Source organism: Mesocricetus auratus, unplaced genomic scaffold (assembly GCF_017639785.1).
Source record: "Mesocricetus auratus isolate SY011 unplaced genomic scaffold, BCM_Maur_2.0 Super-Scaffold_100014, whole genome shotgun sequence".
Taxonomy (NCBI): Eukaryota; Metazoa; Chordata; class Mammalia; order Rodentia; family Cricetidae; genus Mesocricetus; species Mesocricetus auratus.
In genome coordinates, this window is record NW_024429197.1 from 16,750,733 (window position 1) to 16,774,238 (window position 23,506).

General features: G+C 40.9%; 1 protein-coding gene and 1 non-coding gene across 5 annotated transcripts in view; both read left to right on the forward strand.

The window, feature by feature from the left end:
• The window catches only part of Ago3 (argonaute RISC catalytic component 3), an 87,833-nt gene that overhangs the window by 56,754 nt on the left and 7,573 nt on the right, over window positions 1-23,506 (forward strand). For all 4 annotated transcript variants that reach the window (XM_040756634.1, XM_040756635.1, XM_040756637.1 and 1 more), the window contains 8 exons: window positions 3,933-4,055; window positions 4,577-4,710; window positions 6,280-6,464; window positions 13,710-13,869; window positions 15,060-15,150; window positions 17,351-17,545; window positions 18,755-18,889; window positions 21,394-21,495. In XM_040756634.1, coding sequence (XP_040612568.1) covers window positions 3,933-4,055; window positions 4,577-4,710; window positions 6,280-6,464; window positions 13,710-13,869; window positions 15,060-15,150; window positions 17,351-17,545; window positions 18,755-18,889; window positions 21,394-21,495 — 1,125 coding nt within the window. The remainder of the gene's footprint in view (window positions 1-3,932; window positions 4,056-4,576; window positions 4,711-6,279; window positions 6,465-13,709; window positions 13,870-15,059; window positions 15,151-17,350; window positions 17,546-18,754; window positions 18,890-21,393; window positions 21,496-23,506) is intronic.
• LOC121144198 lies at window positions 2,376-2,474 on the forward strand. Its single transcript, XR_005881522.1, has one exon. It is a non-coding gene; the product is annotated as a small nucleolar RNA SNORA17 (small nucleolar RNA).

Genomic DNA, 23,506 nt, shown 5'->3' on the forward strand with positions numbered 1-23,506 from the left:
AGAACTCATCACCAGCACCATATTTAGTCTCCCTTGTCTTACCATTGAATTGGGGATACTCAGAAAGGTATAGATCTAGTGTCTCCTGGGCATGTTACCTTTGATGTGGCCACGGGGATGCTGTAGACCCTAAGGAGGACTTCCAAAGTTAGCTGTATGAGTCCTGAAGCCAACAGACAACACATACTAATTCATTCTGGGACTTACCACTTCCCAGCTCCAGACACTTCTGTTATATAGTCACAAAGCAGATAAAATTAATAAAATTACTGTCATTAAGAGATTGTAGCAATATAGGAAATGCTTATGTTATACATTACATGAAAACAATTATATTAATAAACAAGACCTCAGAAATGATAAGGTAGACTTGTATCAACATGTTAAAAATTATGTTTCGGGATAATCGAATTATAAGTGACTATTGTTTTCATTCTTCCAATGTTGTTTTTCCTGAGAAGGGGCTTTTCTGTATACCCCTGGCTGTTCTGGAACTCACTCTGTAGACCAGGCTGGTCTTGAACTCAGAGATCCACCTGTCTCTGCCTCCTGAATGCTGGAATTAAAGGCATGTGCCGCCACCACCTGGATTATTTTCTTTCTTTAATTGTGATTTATTATTTTTGTATTGGGGGGCATGCGTGTGCCTGCAAAGGTCTTTGCTAGAGTCAGTTCTCTTCTTCCTCCATGAGGGTCTCAGTGGTCAAGGGGCTGAACTGAGGTCATTGAGCTTGGAGGCAGGAGTTTTATTCACCAAGCCATCAACCCTTCTTTCCCATTTTCCTGTGAAGATCATTCATCACGTTCATGATAAAGTATTTTAAAGTTAAAAAACACAATATTATCTGTTCATTTCTAAAACCTTGATATAAGAAGATAAATAGATTGAGGCTGGAGAGATGGTTAAGAACATCAGCTGCTTTAGGAGAGGACATACATCAGGAGGCTCACAAATGCCTGTGATTCTAGCATAGGGGATCTAACACTATCTCCTGGACTCCACAGGTACCTGGATACACATTGGGTGCGCACACACACACATGCACACACATACATACATGCACACACACATACATGTACTTGCACATAAATTTTTTAATTATAGAATATTTATTTATTCTTATTTGTTATTAATAGAATACTCAAAGTGGGGTGAGCTTTTTGTTTTGTTTTTTAAGGAATACCTGAATCTTGTGTCACTCTCCCCTAAGCAAACAAGGGGGGGGGTAGAATCAATAAATATGAATATATTCCCCAAAACAGTTTACTAGCACTTTCAGAATTTTTGTTGTTTTTTTGTTTTGTTTTGTTTGCTTTGTTTTGTTTTTTTGGTTTGGTTTGGTTTTTCAAGACAGGGTTTCCCTATGCAACAGTCCTGGCTGCCCTGGAAATCGCTTTGTAGACCAGGCTAGCCTCGAACTCACAGAGATCCCAACTGCCTCTGTCTCCCAAGTGCTGAGATTAAAGCTGTGCACCACCACACCCAGCATTTATTCAGGCTTTAATACTACTTTACATGTTTTTTGAAACAGTTTCTGTTGTCTTGTTAAAAAAAATTTAAAGTAGTTTGATAATCATTTGTCAAATGCACAACTGAGGTACTAAATGTTGCCTAGCACAGATAAGGTTTCAATCCCCAGCATTATATAAAATCATTGTGGTAGCACATACCTACAGCCCCAATACTCGGGAAGCAGAAACTGGAAGATTAGTTCAAGATCAGCTTCACCCATACAACAAGTTTGAGTTTGAAGAGTAGCCTTAGCTACATAAGAGTGAAAAGCAAACACTATCTTAGAGTTGTTTTTGCTGTAATAGAACACCATGACCAAAGCAACTTGAGGGGAAGAAAAGGGTTCATTTGGCTTTTACTTCTACCTCACTGTTTGTCATCAAAAGAAATCAGGACAGGGACTCAAGCAGGGCAAGAACCTAGAGGCAGGAGCTGGTATAGAGGCCATGGAGGAGTGCTGCTTACTGGCTTGCTCCCCATGGCTTATTCAGCCTCTTTTTTTTTTTTTTTTTTTTTTTTGCTTTTCAAGACAGGGTTTCTCTGTATTATTTTGGAGGCTGTCCTGGAACTTGCTCTGTAGACCAGGCTGGCCTCGAACTCACAGAGATCCATCTGCCTCTGCCTCCCGAGTGCTGGGATCAAAGGCGTGCGCCACCAACGCCCAGCTCATCAGCCTCCTTTCTTATAGAACTCAGGACCACTATAGGCTGGTGCCTTCCTTCATCAATCACTAATTAAGAAAATGCCCTCCAGCCCAATCTTATAGAAGTAATTGTGGTTCCCTCCTTTTAGATAACACTAGCTTGTGTCAAGTTGGCAGAAACCTATCCAGCACACAATGTCCTGAGAGACCTTACAGATATCTGTTCCATGTACTTAAGTTGATGGCAGAGAGGAGAGAGACTATGTCTGTGCTCAGTGTTCTGAACAATGAACATTTGAGGGACTGTAGCTTGACATTCTGTGGTGCCTATCAACTCCCTGAACACTAGCTGTGGGACCACCGCTGTCCTAGTTGTTGGCTGGCCCAAGCCTCTGATGGCCTTGCACTTGCTCACTGTGAGGTAGAAGAGAGGTTTCAGGAAGATGAGTGACTAAAGCTGATTGTCATGTGGCCTTGGGAAGAATGCCCAGCCATGCCAGGAGGAAACATGGCCCAGTTCAGTGCCCCAAGGCTGGCCTGAACAGGTGCAGATACAGCTCTGTCTAGATCATAGGCCTCACAGGTGTGCCCACTGTTACCTGACCAAGAACCTGCTGAACCGCCTACACAGGCTTCTGTTGGGTAGTCCAGAGTCTGGGCTGTTGCACATTTCTTATTCTAGAAGCCCAAGGCTTACATTGTGAGCTATATTTTTTTTTCCAAAACTAGTATAGTAAGTCTGTGATTGCCTACAGAACTGACTATTAGTTAGGTCAGTGGTCATGGTACTAGGGGCATGGAAGACCCTTCCAAGATTCCATTCAACACTCCCATCTGCCCAACTGCATGTGGTCTTAGCTGTAATGATTACATAAGAGGAGAAATACTGGCTGCAGATGCTGTAGCAAATGTCCCAAATAAATTTTCACTTTCTCAAAAACCAAACAAAAAACAAATCAGAAATTCTCTCTGGACTGGAGAGATGGCCCAGCCAGTTAAGTACTTGCTGATACTGCAGAGGAGCCAGGTTTGGTTCCCAGTACCTACATGGTGGCTCATAATTGCTTGTAATTCCAGTTTCAGGAATCCAAAACTTTTCTGATCTCTGCAGACACCAAGCAGGCACAGAATGCTCATATATACATACAGACAGTCACACAGACACAAAAAAGTGTCTATTTTGTAAGCTAATAACTATTACCCCTTTGCCTTATAATTCTATAAAGAGAGAATGGTAGTTATTACATCTTGCCTAATTAGGAAAATAAATGTTGATTCTCACTCTAGATTTTTGTCTAATTGTATTATAATACAGTTTTAAAAGTTCCCTAAAACCTGTAAGAAACAGCGACACCTCAAACTCAGAGAGATCTACTTGCCTCTGCCTCCCAAGTGCTGGGATTAAAGGTATGCACCACCGCTTTCCAATCAATCAGAAGATTCTTATCCCATTTTATATAAGTATTCCTCTCTTCTAAAATTACTTAATTATTTAAAATTATCATTTTCACTGATCACAAATAATTAAAGTGTATTATTCAACCTAATGTCTACATTTAAGTTTTGAATAAATTACCAAGGTATTGATAGACTTCCCAGTCCCTGACTTCACAATTTGCATGATAATATTCTTTGCTTTATAGTCAGCGCAGCAATGATTCTTCTTATTACAAAATATATGGTTAGCATAGTGAAAGGTAAAGAAGAGGTTCTAGCAAGTAAAGCAAGTGGTTCAGAGAAAGTCTGAGAATAATGACAAATCTTTTCTGTCGCTAGGTAAGAAGTGCAAACTATGAAACAGATCCATTCGTTCAGGAGTTTCAGTTTAAAGTGCGGGATGAAATGGCTCATGTAACCGGACGTGTGCTTCCAGCGCCTTTGCTCCAGTATGGAGGACGGGTAAAGCCTGTCAGCAATGTTTTAATCAGACACACATGTATAATTTTCTAAGCATGGACAGAATGGTATTCCGAGCCTTCAACTTACTGTTTTATAGTTCCATCAATACATCAGGTGTTTCATTTGTTTCAAGGTGGATTTTCTTGTTTGAGTTTAACATAATTTTTTCACATTTATTTATTGTTGAGGGTGCATGTGTGGAAGTCAGGGGGTAACTTGAGGAAGTTGAGTCCTTTCCTGCCATATGAGTTCATGTGTGTGGTGGGTGTGTCAAACTCAGGTTATCAGGCTTGGGGACATCAACTGCCTTTATTTGCTGAATCATCTTGCTGACCTCTTAGGTTTTAACAGTATAAACAACATTGATTTAGAACAGTCAATTCCATATAGAGATTTGATACATTAAGATACTGATACATTAATAATGTATCAGTTCAGCAATTTGAAATACTTGCTAGAGCTCACCAAAATGTGTTGTCTGGTAAAGTGTTTGTTTTTCTGTGCTGTTATTTCTCTTACAGAACCGGACAGTGGCAACACCAAGCCACGGTGTGTGGGACATGCGAGGAAAACAGTTCCACACAGGAGTTGAAATCAAAATGTGGGCCATAGCCTGTTTTGCCACACAGAGGCAGTGCAGAGAAGAAATACTGAAGTAAGCTGCTGCACTGGTTTGCTTTGGGGACCTTTTGTGTTTGGAATTTACAAATATATATATATATATATATTTGGTGGAACTAGGGGTGAGCCCAGAACCTTGTATAGCCAATAAGCTGTACCGCTGAACTACATCCCTAGCCCTGAATTCCAATTTTAAATTATTCATCTCATATTCTAATAAATGTTGCCTTTTTATGGAGTATATTTAACCAATGAACCTTTAAAATTGTTTCTTCCATCTGCCTGGGATCACCTATCATTACAGTCACGTGGGATGCTGTTTGTGCATATGTAGGCCAGAGGTTAGCCTACAATGTCATCATTCATCACGCACTATCCACTTCCTTTTTTGCCTAGAACTCATTGAATTATTTAAGCAAAAAGGCAAAAGTTGTCAACTTGATAAGAAAAGAAAAAAATTCATACTACAGTTTCAGAGATAAGCATTAAGAATGAGTATTTTATTCTTGAAATTATAAAGCCTGGTGTTGTAGTACACACCTTTAATCCTAGCACTCAGGAGGCAGAGTCAGGTGAATATCTGAACTCAAGGGCCAGCCTGGTCTACAGAGTGAGTTCCAGGATAGATAGCTAGAACTACACAGAGAAACCCTGTCTCAAAAAAGAAAAAAAAAAAAAACAAGAAAGGAAAGTAATTATAAAGAAAAATAAGTGTGTAAATTTATTTGTTATACCTGAGACTTCAAAAATTATAGCCATTGGTTAAAATCAAAAAAATTATTAAATTATAGAGTCTAGTAACACCCTCAGTTTCAAACATCCAGTGGGGGTCTTGTATGCGAATACATATGTGAATACATGTATGTATGTGTTCATATGCATATATGTGCGTACATGTTGAAGCCTGAAGTTGATTTCAGAAGGCTTCCTCAGTTGCCTCCACCTTGCTTTCCTGAATCTGGAATTCATTAATTCAATTAGACTGACTGACCAGCAAACCACAGGGAGCCTCCAATCTTTGCCCTCAGTACCTACGGTACAGACATGTACAGCAAACCTTTTACCAACCAAGCTATCTCCCCAACCCCGCTAGGGACTCTTTGTGCATAGCCCCAAAGGAATAAGGGAGATTACTGTAGGTGACTGATCCCTCTGCTGCCTTTAATATTAGTAATCAGGTAACCTTTGTATATGGAGCAAGCACACAAAACAATCTTTGCTTCATCCTCCCTCCCTTTCTCTTTCTTTCCTTCCTTCTTTCTTCCTTTCTTCTTTCTCCTCCCCCCTCCCTCTTTCTTTCCTGGTTTTTGCAGACAGGGTTTCTCCTAGATTTGCTTTGCAGAGCAGGCTGGCCTCAAACTCACTGCCTCTGCCTTCCAAGTGCTGAAATGAAAGGTGTATGCCACCATGCCCAGCTTCCATTTCTTTCTTAAACTTTTCATTACTGTGTGGTAGGTTTGGAGCTGGAGATATAGCTCAGTGTAGAGTAAACACACAAGACCATGTGTTCAATATTTAATACTACACATACAAAAGATAAAGTATTTTCTACATTTTGATGTCTAGACAATGGTTTTCTATTTAGTGGTTTCACCTTCTTTAGAGGTTTCACAGACCAGCTTCGAAAGATTTCCAAGGATGCAGGGATGCCTATCCAAGGCCAGCCATGCTTCTGCAAATATGCACAAGGAGCAGACAGTGTGGAGCCCATGTTCCGACATCTCAAGAATACATATTCAGGACTGCAGCTCATTATCGTCATCCTGCCAGGAAAGACGCCCGTGTATGGTAAGGACATTTTACAACTGCATTTTTCAGGAGTGAGAGTTTAGCTCTGTAACATGAAAAATAAAAACCCAGAGACTGATATTAGGGTTCAAGCTTGGAGCTGAGGATCAGAGAAGCAAAGCAGCCAGCCACTAGCTCTAAACTCTAACTCTGACAGAAAGGTTTGATCCTGTCTCCATGAGCTCTCCACCAAGCCTCAGACTGCTGCCTCTCCTCAGTGTGGCTGAGACTAAATCTCAGAATGCAGCCCAAGACCCTGAGCTCCTGTCATGTATATACCTCTCTAGGACTGGGGTTAAAGACATGTGATGCCAAGTACTGAGCTCTCCTTTGTGTGAGCTGTTTCTCTTTAGGACTGGTTCAAGTTCATGTAGCTCAGAATGGCCTTGAACTAACAGATCTGTCTGCCTCTTTCTCCTGAGTCCTGGGATTAAAGGTGTGTACCACCACTACCTAGCTTCAATAGCTAACTAGTGTGGCTGGCTTTGCATTTTGATCCTCAGTGATTTTATTAGATTATAAGCAATATACCACCACATAGCTCATTGCTAGAGCACTGGCCTAAGATGCACACAGACCTGGGTTTTATCTCCAGCACTGCAACAACAGAAATACTGCACTTTTTTCCTTTCCCCTGCTTAACATTGTTTTTAGAATTAGATTGCCTAAAATTGCAAATACTAAAATATATTTATACCATTGTATTTAAAACCACATATTAGGCTGGGCTTTGGTGGTGCACTCCTTTAATCCCAGCACCTGGGAGGCAGAGGCAGGTGGATCTCTGTGAGTTCGAGACCAGCCTGGTCTACAGAGTGAGTTCCAGAACAGCCTCCAAAGTCACAGAGAACCCTGTCTCAAAAAAACCAAGCAAACAAATGAACAAATAAATAAAAATTAAAAATAAAGCCACATATTATTACTTTAAGGCAAAGTCTGTAAGATAAGTGATAGGAAAGGGAACCCTGGGAAATGAATTTTAATACCTAAAAGAGACATCACAAGCAATGGTTAAGGAAAAATTGTGTAATGAAATGGCCTTGGAGTAACTTGAGTAGTAGGATAAGGTAGTTATATTCTGGAGATAGGACTGTGTTGCTCATTGTTCAGATAGTGCCGTTGTACTACCTGTGTGATGTGGCTGAATTACCTTTGGTGACATTTTGTTTACGCTATAACAAATAAAACTTGCCTGAATGCATGCTATAATTATCTAACTGTAGTAAGCTTTACTTTCTTCACCTGTGGAACTGAGAGATACTATAATAACCTTATATGACTGTATACAGAGCAAAGTTTTGAGAGATTAATAAAATAAATGTATTTCCTTGATTCATGGAAAAATTGAGAAAAACAACTTGTAAGCCATTGATTGTAATAAAATAATTTCACCTTAGAAATGACAGAAATGAGGGTAGATAGTTCCATCAGTGTGAATTGCTTGCTGTGCAAGTATGAGGATCTGATTTGATCCCCAAGAACCCACATAAAAAAGTCAGACACAGCAGCATGTACCTACAATCCCTGCATAGGAATTTCTGGGCTTGCTGGTCAGCCTGTGTAGCCAATGGTGAGCTCCACATTCAGTGAGAGACCCTGTCTCATAAAACAAAGGGAAGAGTGATTGAAGAAGACACCTTATATCAACTTCTGGCCTCCACGTTCCAGTGTATACATGCATACACATGAGCACACAGATGCATATATACATGAACACTTACACATACCCCTCCCCCCCAAAAAAAGAAAAAGGAAGGAGGGAGGGTGGGAACAATGGTTTGGTGGTGAAGGGCACTTCCAGAGGACCAAGTTTCAATTCCCAGCACCCACATGGCAGCTCACAACTATAACTCCATTACCAGGGGATCTAATACCTTCTCTGATCTCTATGGGCATCAGGTGTACATGTGGTGCAAAGACATCCATGTAGCCAAAACACTCACAGATATAAAATAAAAATAATTTTTAAAAAAGGAAAAAAATAACAGAAGGGCCCGAAGCTCAATGATCAAGTGCTTGGTTATGAGTTTGTTCCAACCATCACAAAAAGCAAAAAATAGAAGCAATAACAAAGAAAAATTTTGGCTACATAAAAATTAAGTTTTTGTGTATCACTAATATACTAAGATTAAAATAAGATGGTGGTGGTGACACACACTTAATGCCAGCCTGATCTACAGAGAGAGTTCCAGGACAGGCTCCAAAGCAATACAGAGAAACCCTGTCTAGAAAAAAAAACAAAAAAATAAATTAAATTAAAATAAGCAGAACACAGAAAATGGAAACAGTAAATACTAGCTTATCATTAGAAAAAAATGAACATATTAGTTTAAGGAAGGCAATTTTTTTCTAGTCTTTTGTTTTAATTAATTAACTTATGAGCTTTGTTTAAAGGCAGGGATTCTAGCCCAGGTTGGCCTTGAACTCCCTAGGTAGCTGAAAATGACCTGGAACTTCTGATCTCCCTGTTTTTACCTTGTGAGTACTGGGATTAGAGGAGATACACACTGTCATGTTCAGAGGTTTATGTGACACTATATTACATCATCTCCCTCCAGGCCAGTCTGCTTCCAATAGAAACAAGGTCAACAGCTGCTAAGGAATTTCACACAAGGTTGACCTTCTCACACATGTACGTGCACACACATGTGCACACACACGAACATGTGAACACATACACAACACATGCATAAACTTTCTTAGCTTTAAATAGACAAAAAAATGGAGCGCAGCCGGGCATTGGTGGCACACGCCTTTAATCCCAGCACTCGGGAGGCAGAGGCAGGCGGATCTCTGTGAGTTCGAGGCCAGCCTGGTCTACAGAGCGAGTTCCAGGACAGCCTCCAAAGCCACAGAGAAACCCTGTCTCGAAAAACCAAAAAAAAAAAAAAAAAAAATGGAGTGCAGTCTAGGGAGTTCCCATATGCCATCTGCCCTTTGCATAGTTTTTTCCTGCACAGATACTAACCTTTTTCCTTAAAGCAGTGCATTTTCTGAATCAATAGCATTCATGTTGTTAAAATTGTTAATTATAAATATTATGAATGCATTATCCGCAGTTTACATTAAAGTCCACTATTTGTGTTGAACAGCATAGGTCTGACAAATATGTATCCATTGCTACAGCACCATACAGAATAGTTTCCCTGTTCTTATATTCCTCTGTTCATTCTCCCTCTCCCTCCCTCAATCCTTGAAACCACTGATTTTTGTACTATCACTCTAGTTTTTCTTTTTCTATATTGTCACAAAGTGGAGTAATTTTGTATGTAGCTGTATGTAGTAGTCTTTCTTTAGTTCTTTTTGTTTTGTTGAACCAAGGTTTCCTCTGTGTAGCCTTGGCTGTCCTGGAACTTGCTCTGTTAGACCAGGCTTGTCTTAACTCAAGAGAGATCTACTTGCTTCTGCCTCTCCAAGTGATGAAAGGCATGTGCCACCATTGCTCACCAGCCTATGCAGTTTTTCTAATAGGCTTCTTTCACTTATCAATGTACATTTAAGGTTCCTTCACATTCTGTCAGGGAACTGATAGGTCATTTATTTCTTGAACTAATATTTCCTGATATGAATGTACTATTTTGTTGCAGGATTCCTGCCTGGGTCCTGTTGCCGCTTTAGCCCCCAAATGACACACAAGACACTATATTAATTATGAAACTGTTGGCTGTTTGCTATGGTTTCTTAATGGCTAGCTCTGACTTAATTATTAACCCATAATTGCTAATATACCAGACTGCCAGACTTGCTTTCTCTCCACCACATGGCGATTCTCTACTCTTGACTACAATTCACAGAATCCTCCTTAACTCCTAGTCCCACCTATCTTGCTTCCCTATTGACCAACAGTGCTTTATTTATCAACCAATCAGACAAACATATACACAGAAGGACTTCCCCCATCACTATTTACTTGCATATTGAAAGATGTCTTCTTGCTTGCAGACCAATAGGAAAGAATGTAGAAACTGAATGGAAATGACCCTAGCACAAATTTTTTTTTTTTGGTTTTTACGAGGCAGGGTTTCTCTGTATTGTTTTGGAGGCTGTCGGTCCAGCCCGACCTCGAACTCACAGAAATCTGCCTGCCTCTGCCTCCCGAGTGCTGGGATTAAAGGCGTGCACCACCACCACCCGGCCCCTAGCACAAATTTGATAACTCTGTGATATGTATCTAGAACCTCTAGGCAGAATGTAACCTTCTGGTTATTTAAGTAATTCAGATGTCTGTGATCACAGGTGATTGTGAGCAAGGGCACGTGTCAGAAAGCAGCAGAAGCTATGAATCCTGCATCAATAATGACTCCCTACCCCAGTTTGAAAAGCTCTTTCAGTGTTGTTTTCATTGTAATTTCCCTTTTATCTCAGATCTCTACAGGGACTCCATTCATTTTCTTCCTTCTACTTGTATTGCTTTTCATACTCCACTTTCCATATTTCACCAAGGGCAAATGCAAATTATTTGCTTGAATTTTAACAAAAGCTTTTTCTGACCTTCCTAACAAATATCATTTTGGGGTGGTAGCGACAGGGTTTCTCTGTGTAGCCCTGGCTGTCCTGGAACTCATGCTGTAGACCAGACTGGCCTCAAACTCATAGAGATTTGCCTGAGTTCCAGGACAACCAGGGCTGTTACACAGAGAAATTCTGTCTTGAAAAACCAAAAAAATAAAATAAAATTAATAATAATAAACTAAACTGTAGGCAAGCCCCAATTAAATGTTTTCTTTTATGAGAGTTGCTATGGTCATGGTGTCTTTCGCCACCGTAGAGTACTTACCAAGACACAAGTTGAGTATTGCTGTGACAGCCTGATCATGCTGCTTGTTGGTGGAATACAGGCTTCAGGTTTTGGATTAGGAAAATGATGGGAGTACTTTAAGTAGAGTTTAATGGGCTATTCGAGCAGGAGGACAGTGCTAGGAGTGATTTGAATTGTGGGGGGCAAGCTCAAGGACTTTCAGAGGGGAAGAATTTTTGTTGTTGTTGTTTTTTGTTTTTCGAGACAGGGTTTCTCTGTATTGTTTTGGAGGCTGTCCTGGAACTCGCTCGGTAGACCAGGCTTGGTCTTGAACTCATAGAGATCCACCTGCCTCTGCCTCCTGAGTGCTGGGATTAAAGGTGTATGCCACCAATGCCCGTCGTCAGAGGGGAAGAATATTAGTAAGTGGCCTAGAGACCACTCTGATATTTTGGTAAAGAATGTGGCTGCATTTTGTCCTTGTCCAAAAAAATCTGCCTGAGGCTAAACTGAAGAGTTTTGAATTAATGGCATTGGCAGAGGAGATTTCAAAACAGCCTAGTATTGACTGTATCACGTGGTTATTAGTGGTCATTCTTATGCAGATTGATCAAGCTAGGAAAATAAAACACAAAATACACAATCTGAGGAGGAAAGGAGCACCAGAAAATGTATTATTGGAGCTGAGTTCAGTGTTCAAGGTGATAAAAAGTTTTAAGAGAAACCTGATGTTAAATGGAATAAAGGGTATGGTGATCTCAGGGCAAGACCTCACCTAGCTAAGCTTCCAAACTGTGAAAAGGAATTAAAGAAAAACTTAAGCAGGATAGAAAACCATTGAAAAAGAAAGCTGATGGAAATTTATTTGAAGGAGGCGGCCAACCTCAGCCCCAACAAGCAGCAGAACTTGGCAGCTTTTGCCATGTGGTTCTGGCTTTAGAGTCAAGGATACCAGAAAGGAGTTATAGAATCTCCCTGTCTGCAGCTAAGGAAAGCTGCTGAGGCCAGACGTGTGTCAGCAGTGTGAAGCTGTGAAGTTGAAACATGGATTGTATTGGAGACCCCTAGATATTGGAGATTCCAGAGTCATGGGATGCCTGCAAAGGAGAGCTCCTAACAGGGTGTGGAACCAGCCCAAGAGAGAGAAATATCTTACAGTCAAAGCTGAAGGAGTTGGGGATCTGAAGAGCACTTTAACATCAGACTTGGATGAGAGACCCAGGCTCCAGCATATCTGTAATCCGTAGACCTAGCCCAATCCCTGAACATCCCGACTCTGGGCCCAGAGCCAGTGAAAGAAACACTTTATCCCTGAACCCAAAGCCAGAGAAAAACACCCTGATTCCAAAGCCAGAGACAAAAGAACACACTTTGCCCCTAGAATCACAGCCTGTTAAAGAAATTCTCCCTGAACCTAAAAGCTAAAAAGGATCAGAGAAAGAAACACAGTTTGACCCTGAAATCAGAGCTATCTCTGCCCCAACGCAAAACCAACCAAAAGTAGTAACCCCTACTCTAGAGGCATGACCTTTCCAGACCAAAGAAATAGTAAAGTGGTAACCTCTAGTCTTTAGTACTAGTTCTTAGCTACAGAGTTCCTCTGCATCTCTTTTTGTTTGTTTGTTTGTTTGTTTGTTTGTTTGTTTGAGACAGGGTTTCTCTGTGGTTTTGGAGCCTGTCCTGGAACTAGCTCTTGCAGACCAGGTTGTGGTCTCAAACTCACAGAGATCCACCTACCTCTGCCTCCTGAGTGCTGGGATTAAAGGCCTGCGCCACCAACGCCCAACTTTCCTTCAGTTTTAAAATGTACTTTTCTGGGTTGTCAAGGTATCTCAGCAGGTAAAGGCATTTGCCATGCAAGCCTGATGACCTGAGTATGATCTCTGGAGCCTATGTAAAGTTGGAAGAGGAGAACCAACCCTCAACGTTGTCTTCTGACCTCTAAATGTGCACACATCATACACATTATACTCACACACACACACACACACACACAGAGAGAGAGAGAGAGAGAGAGAGAGAGAGAGAGAGAGAGAGGGAGGGAGGGAGGGAGGGAGGGAGAGGGGGAGAGAGGGAGAGAAAAAGAAGAGGAGAGAGAGAAACATGAATTTTTATTATTTTTTTTCTTTTTTCAAAACAGTGTCTCTGGTTATCCCTGACTGTCCTGGAACTCACTCTGTAGACCAAGCTGGCCTCGAACCCAGAGATCCACTTATCTCTGCCTCTTCAGTGCTGTGATTACAGGCATGTGCCACCATGCCTGGCTAAAAGTATAGATTTTTAGATATACTTTTCATGTACAAAAATAAGCTGGTAGAAAAAAATATAAGTTAATGCTTTAAATTTCCATGCATTTTAATAGTACTGTTTTAGTATTGGTATAATTTCAGGTACCCTGTAATATACCTTGGTATATTTCAGGGTATCCTGCATAGTTCTATTGTCAGTGAGTGAATTCCCGTTTCAGGTGTCTTCTTTTCTGACTGTCATTTGCATTTGCTCCATAGCGGAGGTGAAGCGTGTAGGAGATACACTTTTGGGTATGGCCACACAGTGTGTGCAAGTCAAGAATGTAATAAAAACATCTCCTCAGACTCTATCAAATTTGTGCCTAAAGATCAATGTTAAACTTGGAGGAATCAATAATATTCTTGTACCTCATCAAAGGTAAGCTATTCTATTTCACTGTTTGTTTTCCTACATAAGCCTAACTAACTACTACCAGATATTAGCAACAACCTTACTGATTCTTCCTGTGAACTGCATAGATGATTTAACAAGGTTAAGAGATTGTTGGAGCTGGAGACTTAACTCAAAGGTTAAATACACGCCTTTAATCCCAGCACTCAGGAGGCAGAGACAGGTGGATCTCTGTGAGTTCGAGACTAGCCTGGTCTGCAGAGCGAATTCCGGGACAGCTATAGTGAGACTCTGTCTTGCTAAACAGGAGATGGGTTTCATAAATGAGGTAGAAAATCTAGCCAACACATTCAGGAACTAAGAAATATTCGATATTCTTTTAAAATGTTTTTAACCTTTATTTTATATGTATCTCTATGGGGGCCAGAGAGAGGTGTTGGCTTCCCCAGGACTGAAATTACAGAGAGCTGTGAGCCACCATGTGGGATGCTGAACATTTACACAGTTCTCTCTGGGTAAACAAGTAGTGAGCCATCTCTCAGCCCAGACCTTTCAGTTTTAAAGGATGAAGTTTTAAGACATAAGGAATTGCTAGGACCTTATGGTTATAAATATGTACTCAAATTTTATTCTTTGGTCCAGAGAATAGTAGACACCTATACTCCCTGCCTAAAAGTGTAAAATAGACTAAAACTAAAAGTCAAAGACTTGCTGATTCTTTTTGTCCTTAAGTCTCATAGACTTAAAATGTAAGTAGATTTTTTTAGATGAATAAAATTTAATGACCTACTATAAAGAAACATATCATTTTTGTCCCCATTACATAAAATATTAGAATCAGTTGTCTTTTGCAACCAGGGTACCACTGTTTAAAATATTCTTACAATATGTCAGAGAGGTGTCGATTCATGAATTAACAGTTTGTCCGGCCAGATGTGGTGGCACATGCCAGAACTCAGGAGGCAGAGACAGGCAGATCTGAGTTTAGGGCCAGCCTGGTCTACATGGTGAATTCTAGGACAGCCAGAACTACACAGAGAAGCCCTGCCTTGAAAAACAAACAAAAAATCGAGTTCGTCAGAAGTTCAGGTCTTTGAAGCTGTCTGTTGTCTGTAGGGGGCATCCTCTGGACTGTCAGTGGCTTGCAGTTATATTGCAATCATGTGAAACAGATGAAACAGATGAACTGTCTAACCCTTTAAAAAAATGTGTTTAAGACCTTCTGTGTTCCAGCAACCAGTGATCTTCTTGGGCGCAGATGTCACTCACCCACCTGCTGGGGATGGGAAGAAACCCTCCATCGCTGCTGTGAGTGTTGTTAGACAAGTCGGCCTCATCTAAAGTTCACACTAAAAGAAACACTTTGTTTCCACAGTTCAAATTTTGATATTTGATATTTTCTTTTTATTAAACTTTTGCATTAGCATACCAAGAATTTCATTATGGCTTCTTCATACATATGTTCTCAGTCACTTTCCTTCTCCATTGCTCTCTCCAGCCCCCCTCCCTTCTCTAGCTAGGCCTTGTATTCTCCCAGTTAGTCCCATATATATATATATATATATATGAGATATATATAAAATAAAACTTAAAACTTAGGTTCCATGTATGAAAGAGAACATGTGGTATCTGTCTTTCTAAGATAGGCTTATTTTACTTAACATTAATAATGATTTTCATTGTATCCATTTTTCTGAACATCATGATTTCATTTTTCTTTATATCTGCATAAAATTCCATTGTGTATGTATGTACCATATTTTCTTTTTTATTACATTTATTTGTTTGTTTGTGGGACATGAATGTGGAGGTCAGAGGTCTCCTTCCTCCAAGCCTAACCCAGATTACTGGCCCTGCACCCCATTTTCTGTATCCATTCATCTGATAATGGACATCTAAGCTGGTGTGGTTTCCTAGCTATTATGAATAGTCATCCATAAACATGGAAGCACAAGTGTAATGGTGGTCTGCGTTGACTTTAAGTTAGTTCTTCAGGCCGGGCGTTGGTGGCGCACGCCTTTAATCCCAGCACTCGGGAGGCAGAGGCAGGCGGATCTCTGTGAGTTCGAGACCAGCCTGGTCTACAGAGCTAGTTCCAGGACAGCCTCCAAAGCCACAGAGAAACCCTGTCTCGAAAAACAAAACAAAAACAAAAACAAAAAAAAAAGTTAGTTCTTCAGGTGTGTACCCAAGAGTGGTATAACTAAATCATATGGTAGTTCTGTTTCTAGTTTTTGAAACTCATTTCAGTTGTGGCTGCTCAAGTGTACATTCCCACCAATGATGAGTAAGGTTCCTCCTTCAACATTCTAGCCAGCATTTATTGTCGTTTGTTTGTTGGTGTTAACTGTTCTGACTGAGTGAGATGGAATCACAGCATTTTTCATTCCCCTTAAGGTTAAGGATGTTGACCCCTTTTTCAAGTTTGTTTATTGGCTATTATTACATTTATTTGTGGGGAGAGGTACACATTGGTCCTATGTTAGGCATGTGAAGATAGAGGATAACTTGCAGGAGATAATTCTCCTTCTATCATGTGGATCCCAAAGATCAAATTCAACTGTTAGGTTTGGCTGCAGGTGCCTTTACCTTATGAGCAATCTCTGACCCTGTGTTTCTTCTCTTCAGAACTGTGTGTTCACTTCACTGGCCCATTTATTGCTTGGATGATTTGGTTTTCCTCTTTATTTGGTTGTGAGCCTAGCCTTTAACAGTCGAGCCATCTCCCCAGCCCTGAATTTTCTCTTTTAATATTTAATTTTTATTTTAGGTATATGAGTATTTTACCTGCATGTGTGTCTGTACACTACATGTGGGCAGTCCCCATGGAGGCCAGAGGGCATAGGATTCCCTGAAATGAGTTAACAGTCAATTGTGAGCCACTATGTGGGGGCTTGGAACTGAACGGCGTCTTCTACAAGAGCAGCCAATGCTCTTAATTGCTGAGCCATCTCTCCAGCCACTGATTTGTATTTTGCTTTGGGGACTGGGAGGGTTAGTGTTTAATCTTTGCAGTTCTTTAATGATTTTTCTTGTAGCCCACTTTCATTACTGCTCTTTGGGTTTGAGAGTTTTTGCCACGATAGATTATTCTGGTTTTGGGGGTACTAGTTCTATATAATATACCTATTTAACTTCCTTAAGTCTCCTATAATTATTGTAATTTGCCTGCTTGTTCTTTCTGTAACTGTGCAACCTCTTTCTCTCCTACATGTACGCACACTCTCATGTAGGGGCAGCATATACATGTGCCCAAACATATGCAAAATATGAATATGCACATAAGCATACCATACACACATGACAATGGAAAAAGAAAAAATGCTGCCTAATTGTTTTTGACACTATTCTAGTCTTTTATTCTGTTCTTTACTGAGAATTGATTTTTGTTACTTTCGAAGTAAATTATGATAAACAGTAAGGCTACATTAAAATACGTGTGTAAATGAAGACAGTTTAGTTTTCACTATTTTTTTCTATTTTAATTTTTTTCTGACTTCCAACCTAGGTTGTAGGTAGTATGGATGCCCATCCAAGCAGATACTGTGCCACAGTAAGAGTTCAGAGACCCCGGCAGGAAATCATCCAGGATTTGGCCTCCATGGTCCGGGAACTGCTCATCCAATTTTATAAGTCAACCCGATTCAAACCTACACGCATTATCTTTTATCGGGATGGTGTTTCAGAAGGACAATTTAGACAGGTTGGTTGCCTGGAATATATTTAGACAATAAGTAAATCAAATGCTATGTTTTAGTTCTGAAGGTGAACACCTGCAATTAAAAATCCACAAACATCCAAGCTGATGTCTCAGTAAATTTGCCCTTTTAAAATGTTCCTATGGATGTGTAAGCCTTCATTGCTTTACTCATAGTTAAAATGAAATGGAGAAGCATATTGAGCTGTAAAATAGGTCATGGTAAGAAGTCCTGAGGCAGGTCTGGAGAGGTAGCTTAGCAGTTAAGAGTGCTTACTGCTCTTGCAGAGGACCTTAATTCAGGTCCTAGCACTCACATCAGATGTAGAGTTAGTACAACCTGTAACTCCAGGGGATCTGATGCCCTCTTTGGCATTCAGGGCACCTGTAGTCATATGAATAAAGTCACACCCACACACAGACACATGACTTAATAAAATGAATCTAACCAGGTGATGATGGCACATACCTTTAATTCCAGCCCTCAGGAGGCAGAGATAGGCAGATCTCTGTGTTTAGGGCCAGCCTGGTCTACAGAGTAAGTTCCAGAACACCCAGGGCTACACAGAGAAAACTTGTCTCGAAAGAACAAAGCTCAGCCTAGATATGGGGGGGGGCCTTGGTCCTGCCTCAAAGTGATGACAGACTTTGTTGACTCCCCATGGGAGTTCTCACCCTCTCTGAGGAGTGGATGGGGGATCAAGAGGGGAGGGAATGGGAACTGGAAAAAAATGAAAAAATAAAATAAGTCATAGGGAGTGGTGTCACACACCTTTAGACCCAGCACTCAGGAGGCAGAGGCTAGCAGATCTCAGAGTTCAAGAACAGACTGGTGGCCAGGCGTTGGTGCACACCTTTAATCCTAGCACTCAGGAGGCAAAGGCAGGTGGATCTCTGGGAGTTCGAGGCCAGCCTGGTCTACAGAGTGAGTTCCAGGACAGCTTCCCAAAACAATACAGAGAAACCCTGTCTCCAAAAACCAAAAAAAAAAAAAAAAAAAAAAAAAAGACCAGACTGGTCTACAAAGCCAGTTCCAGGACAACCAGAGCTATTACACAGAGAAACCCTGTCTCAAAAAACAATACATAGATAGATAGATAGATAGATAGATAGATAGATAGATAGATGAGTCATGAAGCTACATCATTATCGTATTTTGGAATATGTAAAAGAAACAACTGACTGTATCCAATCTTTCTGTTGTATCTTCTCTAGGTATTATACTATGAGCTACTAGCAATTCGAGAAGCCTGTATCAGTTTGGAGAAAGACTATCAACCTGGAATAACCTACATTGTAGTTCAGAAGAGACATCATACACGATTGTTTTGTGCTGACAGAACAGAAAGGGTAATTTACATCTGTCATAATATTGTTATAAGCCAAGCTCCTGTCCCACCATCAGGTTTCCCAAGTCTATCTCTCCCTTCCCCTTTCTCACTTTTCTCCCTGTCCCTCCTTCCCTCTCTCTTTTCCTATCTCTATCCCTTCTTCCTTCTTTCATCCTCTCCTCCCTTTTTGTGGTACTGGAAATCATATACAGACAGGGCCTTGTGTATGCTAGGCTGTATACACTGAGCTGTATACCCAACCTAAGTACATTTTTGTTTAACTAATTTAATCTTCCCAAACACTATTCAATTATTATTATATATAATAGTACATATTATATATAATGTCTGTTATTAGTATTATTATCCCCAACTTGCAAATGAAGAATATATAACCTTAAATAACTTCTCAAGATGATTATAGAGCTAGCAACAGTAGAGGTAGTACTCAATCCAAGCTATGTAACTATAGCATGTTCTTTGGTTTTTCAAGACAGAGTTCTCTGTGGCCTGGAACTCACAGAGATCTGTCTGCCTCTGCTTCCCAAGTGCTAGGATCAAAGGTGTGCACCCCCACTGCCCAGCCACAAACACACTGTGATTTGAGGTCAGTCTAGTCTCCATAACAAGTTCTGGGCCAACATGAACTACATAATGAGACCCTGACTCAAAAAAAAAAAACTTTTCATTGTTAAACATCTTAGTCCAGCTGAACAGTGGTGGCACACGCCTTTAATCCCAGCACTCGGGAGGCAGAGGCAGGCGGATCTCTGTGAGTTCGAGGCCAGCCTGGTCTACAGAGCGAGTTCCAGGACAGCCTCCAAAGCCACAGAGAAACCCTGTCTCAAAAACCAAAAAAAAAAAAAAAAAAAGAAATATTTGAAGCCAGTTGATGATGGTCCATGCCTTTAATCCCAGTACTCAGGAGGCAGAGGCAGGTGGATCTCTGAGTTCAAGGCCAACCTGGTCTACAGAGTGAGTTCCTGGATAGCCAGGGCTGTAACACAGAGAAACCCTGTTGAAAGAGAGAGGGAGAAAGAGGAGGGGAGGAGGAGAGAGGAAGGAAGAGGAGGGGAGGGGGAGAGGAAGGAAGGAAGGGAGAGGAAAGGAAAGGAAAGGAAAGGTAATATTTGGGGCTGGAGAGACGGCTCAGTGGTTAAGAGCATGGCTGCCCTTGCAGAGGACCTGAATTTGACTCCCAGCACCTACATGGTGGCTCACAACCTTCCACTATCAGTTTCAGGGGATCCAATGTCCTCTTCTGACCACTGTGGGCACCAGACACATGCACAGACATACATGTAGGCAAAACACTCAAATACACAAAGGAAAGGAAAGGAGAGGAAAGGGGGAGGGAGGGAGGGAGGGAGAGAGGGAGGGGGGAGGGAGGGAGGGAGGGAGGGAGGGAGGAAGGAAGGAAGGAAGGAAGGAAGGAAGGAAGGAAGGAAGGAAGGAAGGAAGGAAGGAAGCTACAAGAATAGGAATGGGAGAAACTAGGGCTATAGCTCAGCTGGTAGAGCACTTGCCAACCATGCAGGAAGTCCAGGGTTCAATCCCCCAGGTGTATATAAACCTATTCATCCTTAGCTACATGGTGAGTTTGAGGCCAGCTTGGGCTATGTGCAACTTTCTCTAAAAACAATAATAAAAAAGAATAGAGGTCAGGGCTTAAGATCATTGGCTACTCTTAAAGATAACTTGGGTTCAATTCCCAGCATCCACGTTGTAGCTCACAACCATTTGTAAATTCAGTCCCAGAGAATCCAATACCCTCTCTGGTCTTCATGGGCACTGCATACACAATGTACATGCAATCAAAACACCCATACACACAAAATAATAAAGTTTTTTAAAGACTAGGAACTAAGATTATGTGAGGGCTGTGCTTAATAGTTGCTTAAGTAATATGTAGTGCGAATAATAAAATCCCAGAGACAGATATTGGGGTTCAAGCTGAAGATCAGAGAAGCAAAGCAGCCAGCCACTAGAGAGTTCACCTCTACCAAGGCTGAGGCTGGAGACTGAATGCCACATGAGACCCTAAGCTCTTGTTTTATATACCTCTCTCATACTGGGATTAATGCAGTGTACCACCACTGCCCAACCTCTATAGCGAACTAGTGTGGCTGCTGGGATTAAAGGTGTGTATACCACATCCTGGCCCCTATGACTGTGGCTAGCTTTACATTCTGATCTTCAGGCAAGCTTTATTGGATCATAAACAAAATACCACCACAGTAATAATTCAGGCTGGAAGTAGTAAAATATGAGGGTCAGTGTATGTATTTGAACATTTTGTTTTGTTTTTTGTTTTTTGAGACAGGGTTTTTCAGTGGAACTAGCTCTTGTAGACCAGGCTGGTTTCGAACTCACAGAGAACCGCCTGCCTCTGCCTCCAGAGTGCTGGGATTAAAGGTGTGCCCTACCCCCGCTCAGAGTATTTGAACATTTTTAATGTACTTCCTGATACATCTTTTTAACTTTTGTCTTGTTGATTTCAAATCTGATCCAAAAATCATCTAGGTTGGAAGAAGTGGCAACATCCCAGCTGGAACCACAGTTGACACCGACATTACTCACCCGTACGAGTTTGACTTCTATCTCTGTAGCCATGCTGGGATACAGGTAAGCCTGCTCCTAGGTCAAATGTTTTCATTTAGAACTTCGGAGCCTCAGCAAGAAGAGAAATAATAGTTTCTCTGCATTCCTAGTTATTTCCACATGGAACTTTTAGTAAGCGATTTTTTTTTTCTTTTCCTTACTTTGAAAGGGAATTTTGTTGTTGTGGATGTTTTGTTTTTGTTTGTATTTTGACACAGGGTTTCTCTGTGTAGCTTTGGAGCCTGTCCTGGAACTCTCTTTATAGACCAGGTTGACCTCACACTCAAAGATCTGCCTGTCTCTGCCTCCTGAGTTCTGGGATTAGAGGCATGCACCACCACTGCCCCGCTGAAAGGGAAATATTTTTATGAAAATAACAGGAATATCTTAATAGAATGAGTGTCCCTACATTTGACCCTTAATTTAATGCAAAACTTAAAATGTTTATTTGTATTAGTTTTAATATTACTATACAAAACAATAGGTCTTATTACGGCATTCTCCTACATGTGTGTTATTCTGCTTTGCTATCAGTCAGTCCCTCCTCTACCATCCCCTCTGCCTTGCCTTCTGCCTGTCTCCCACCCACAACCACTTTCAGGTCATGTGTTCTCTGTTACCCTCTCTCCCCACCCTTGAGAGCTCTTCCTCCCTTCTCATTGTCTGCTTTCCAGTTTTATGACCTACACATGACACGTGTTAGTAGACACATTTACATATATATATATATACACATAAATCATTTTAAATCTCCATTTCACACGTAAAAGAAAATATGTTTTTTGAATCTGGCTTATTTTGTGTAACAATGACTTCCAACGTCATTATCTCACTTTGCTTTATGACTGCATACAGTTCCACTGCATGCTTGGATATGGCGGCACAAGCTTGTAATCTCAGCACTTAGAAGGTGAAGGCAGGAGGATCAGGAGTTCAGATCCAGTCTTGACTACACAGTTGGCTTGAGGACAGACAGCTCAAGCTTTGTGAAATCCAAAAATAAAAATAAAAAAAAGGTGTATGTGCCACATTTTCTTTATCTATTCATCTGTCCATGGACATCTAGGCTCGTACTATTTCCTAGGTGTGCTCACTCACCCAAAACCAAGTTCTCAGCACAAAGGAGATTTGCCCCAAAGGGACAATGAGCAGAGGATAAGAGGCAAAGACAGGAGATAGAGAATGAAGGAGACGGGGAGGGGAACAAGGGAGAGGGTCAGGGATATTTGTTAATAGAAGTTGAAAAGGGAAATCCCATGCTAGGATGAGGTATTTAATTTTTATTGGACATTTTAATTAGGTGAGTCAAAAAGGGCTTTTGATTACTTGATTTCAATATTTTGATAGCTGGTCCTTGGTAGTCAGCCTCAGGAGGAGGAAGTGGCCAAATAAGGGAATGGACCTTTGTGGCTAGCTTTAGGAATGTCACCTGTTTTTAGCAAGGCAGAAGGAAGTGGGGAGAAAGGCAAGGCTTGCCAGATCCATGCTAGCTATGCTTGGGTGGGTCAGAGTCCCTTTACCTGGCATGTGGACATCCTGTTTCCCAGTGTCATTTGTTTAAAACCCATTTTTCCAAAGTGTTTTTTTAACACCTTTGTCAAAAATTAAGTGGCTATATCCATTTTAGGTTTCTTTCTGGTTGTCTATTCTAGTCCATTGATCTACATGTCCACCTTTGTGCCAGCATCATGCTGGTTTTGCTACTGTGGTTCTGTGATATAATTTGAGATCAGATATTGGGGTACCTCCAGCACTGCTCTTTCTGCTAAGGGTTGCTTTGGCTATTAGGGACCTTTTGTACTTCAGTGAACTTTAGGCTTGTTTCTTCTAATTCTGTAAAGAATGCCATTGACATTTTGATGGGAATTTTATTAAGTGTATACATTGCTTTCAGTGAGATAGTCATTTTTACAATTGGATTCTGCCATACTGTGAGCATGAAGGTTCTATCATCTTCTAGTGTATGCAGTTTCTTTCTTCTGTGTCATAATGTTTTCACGGGCTTTAACGTAAGCCCGTAGCTATAAACATTTCC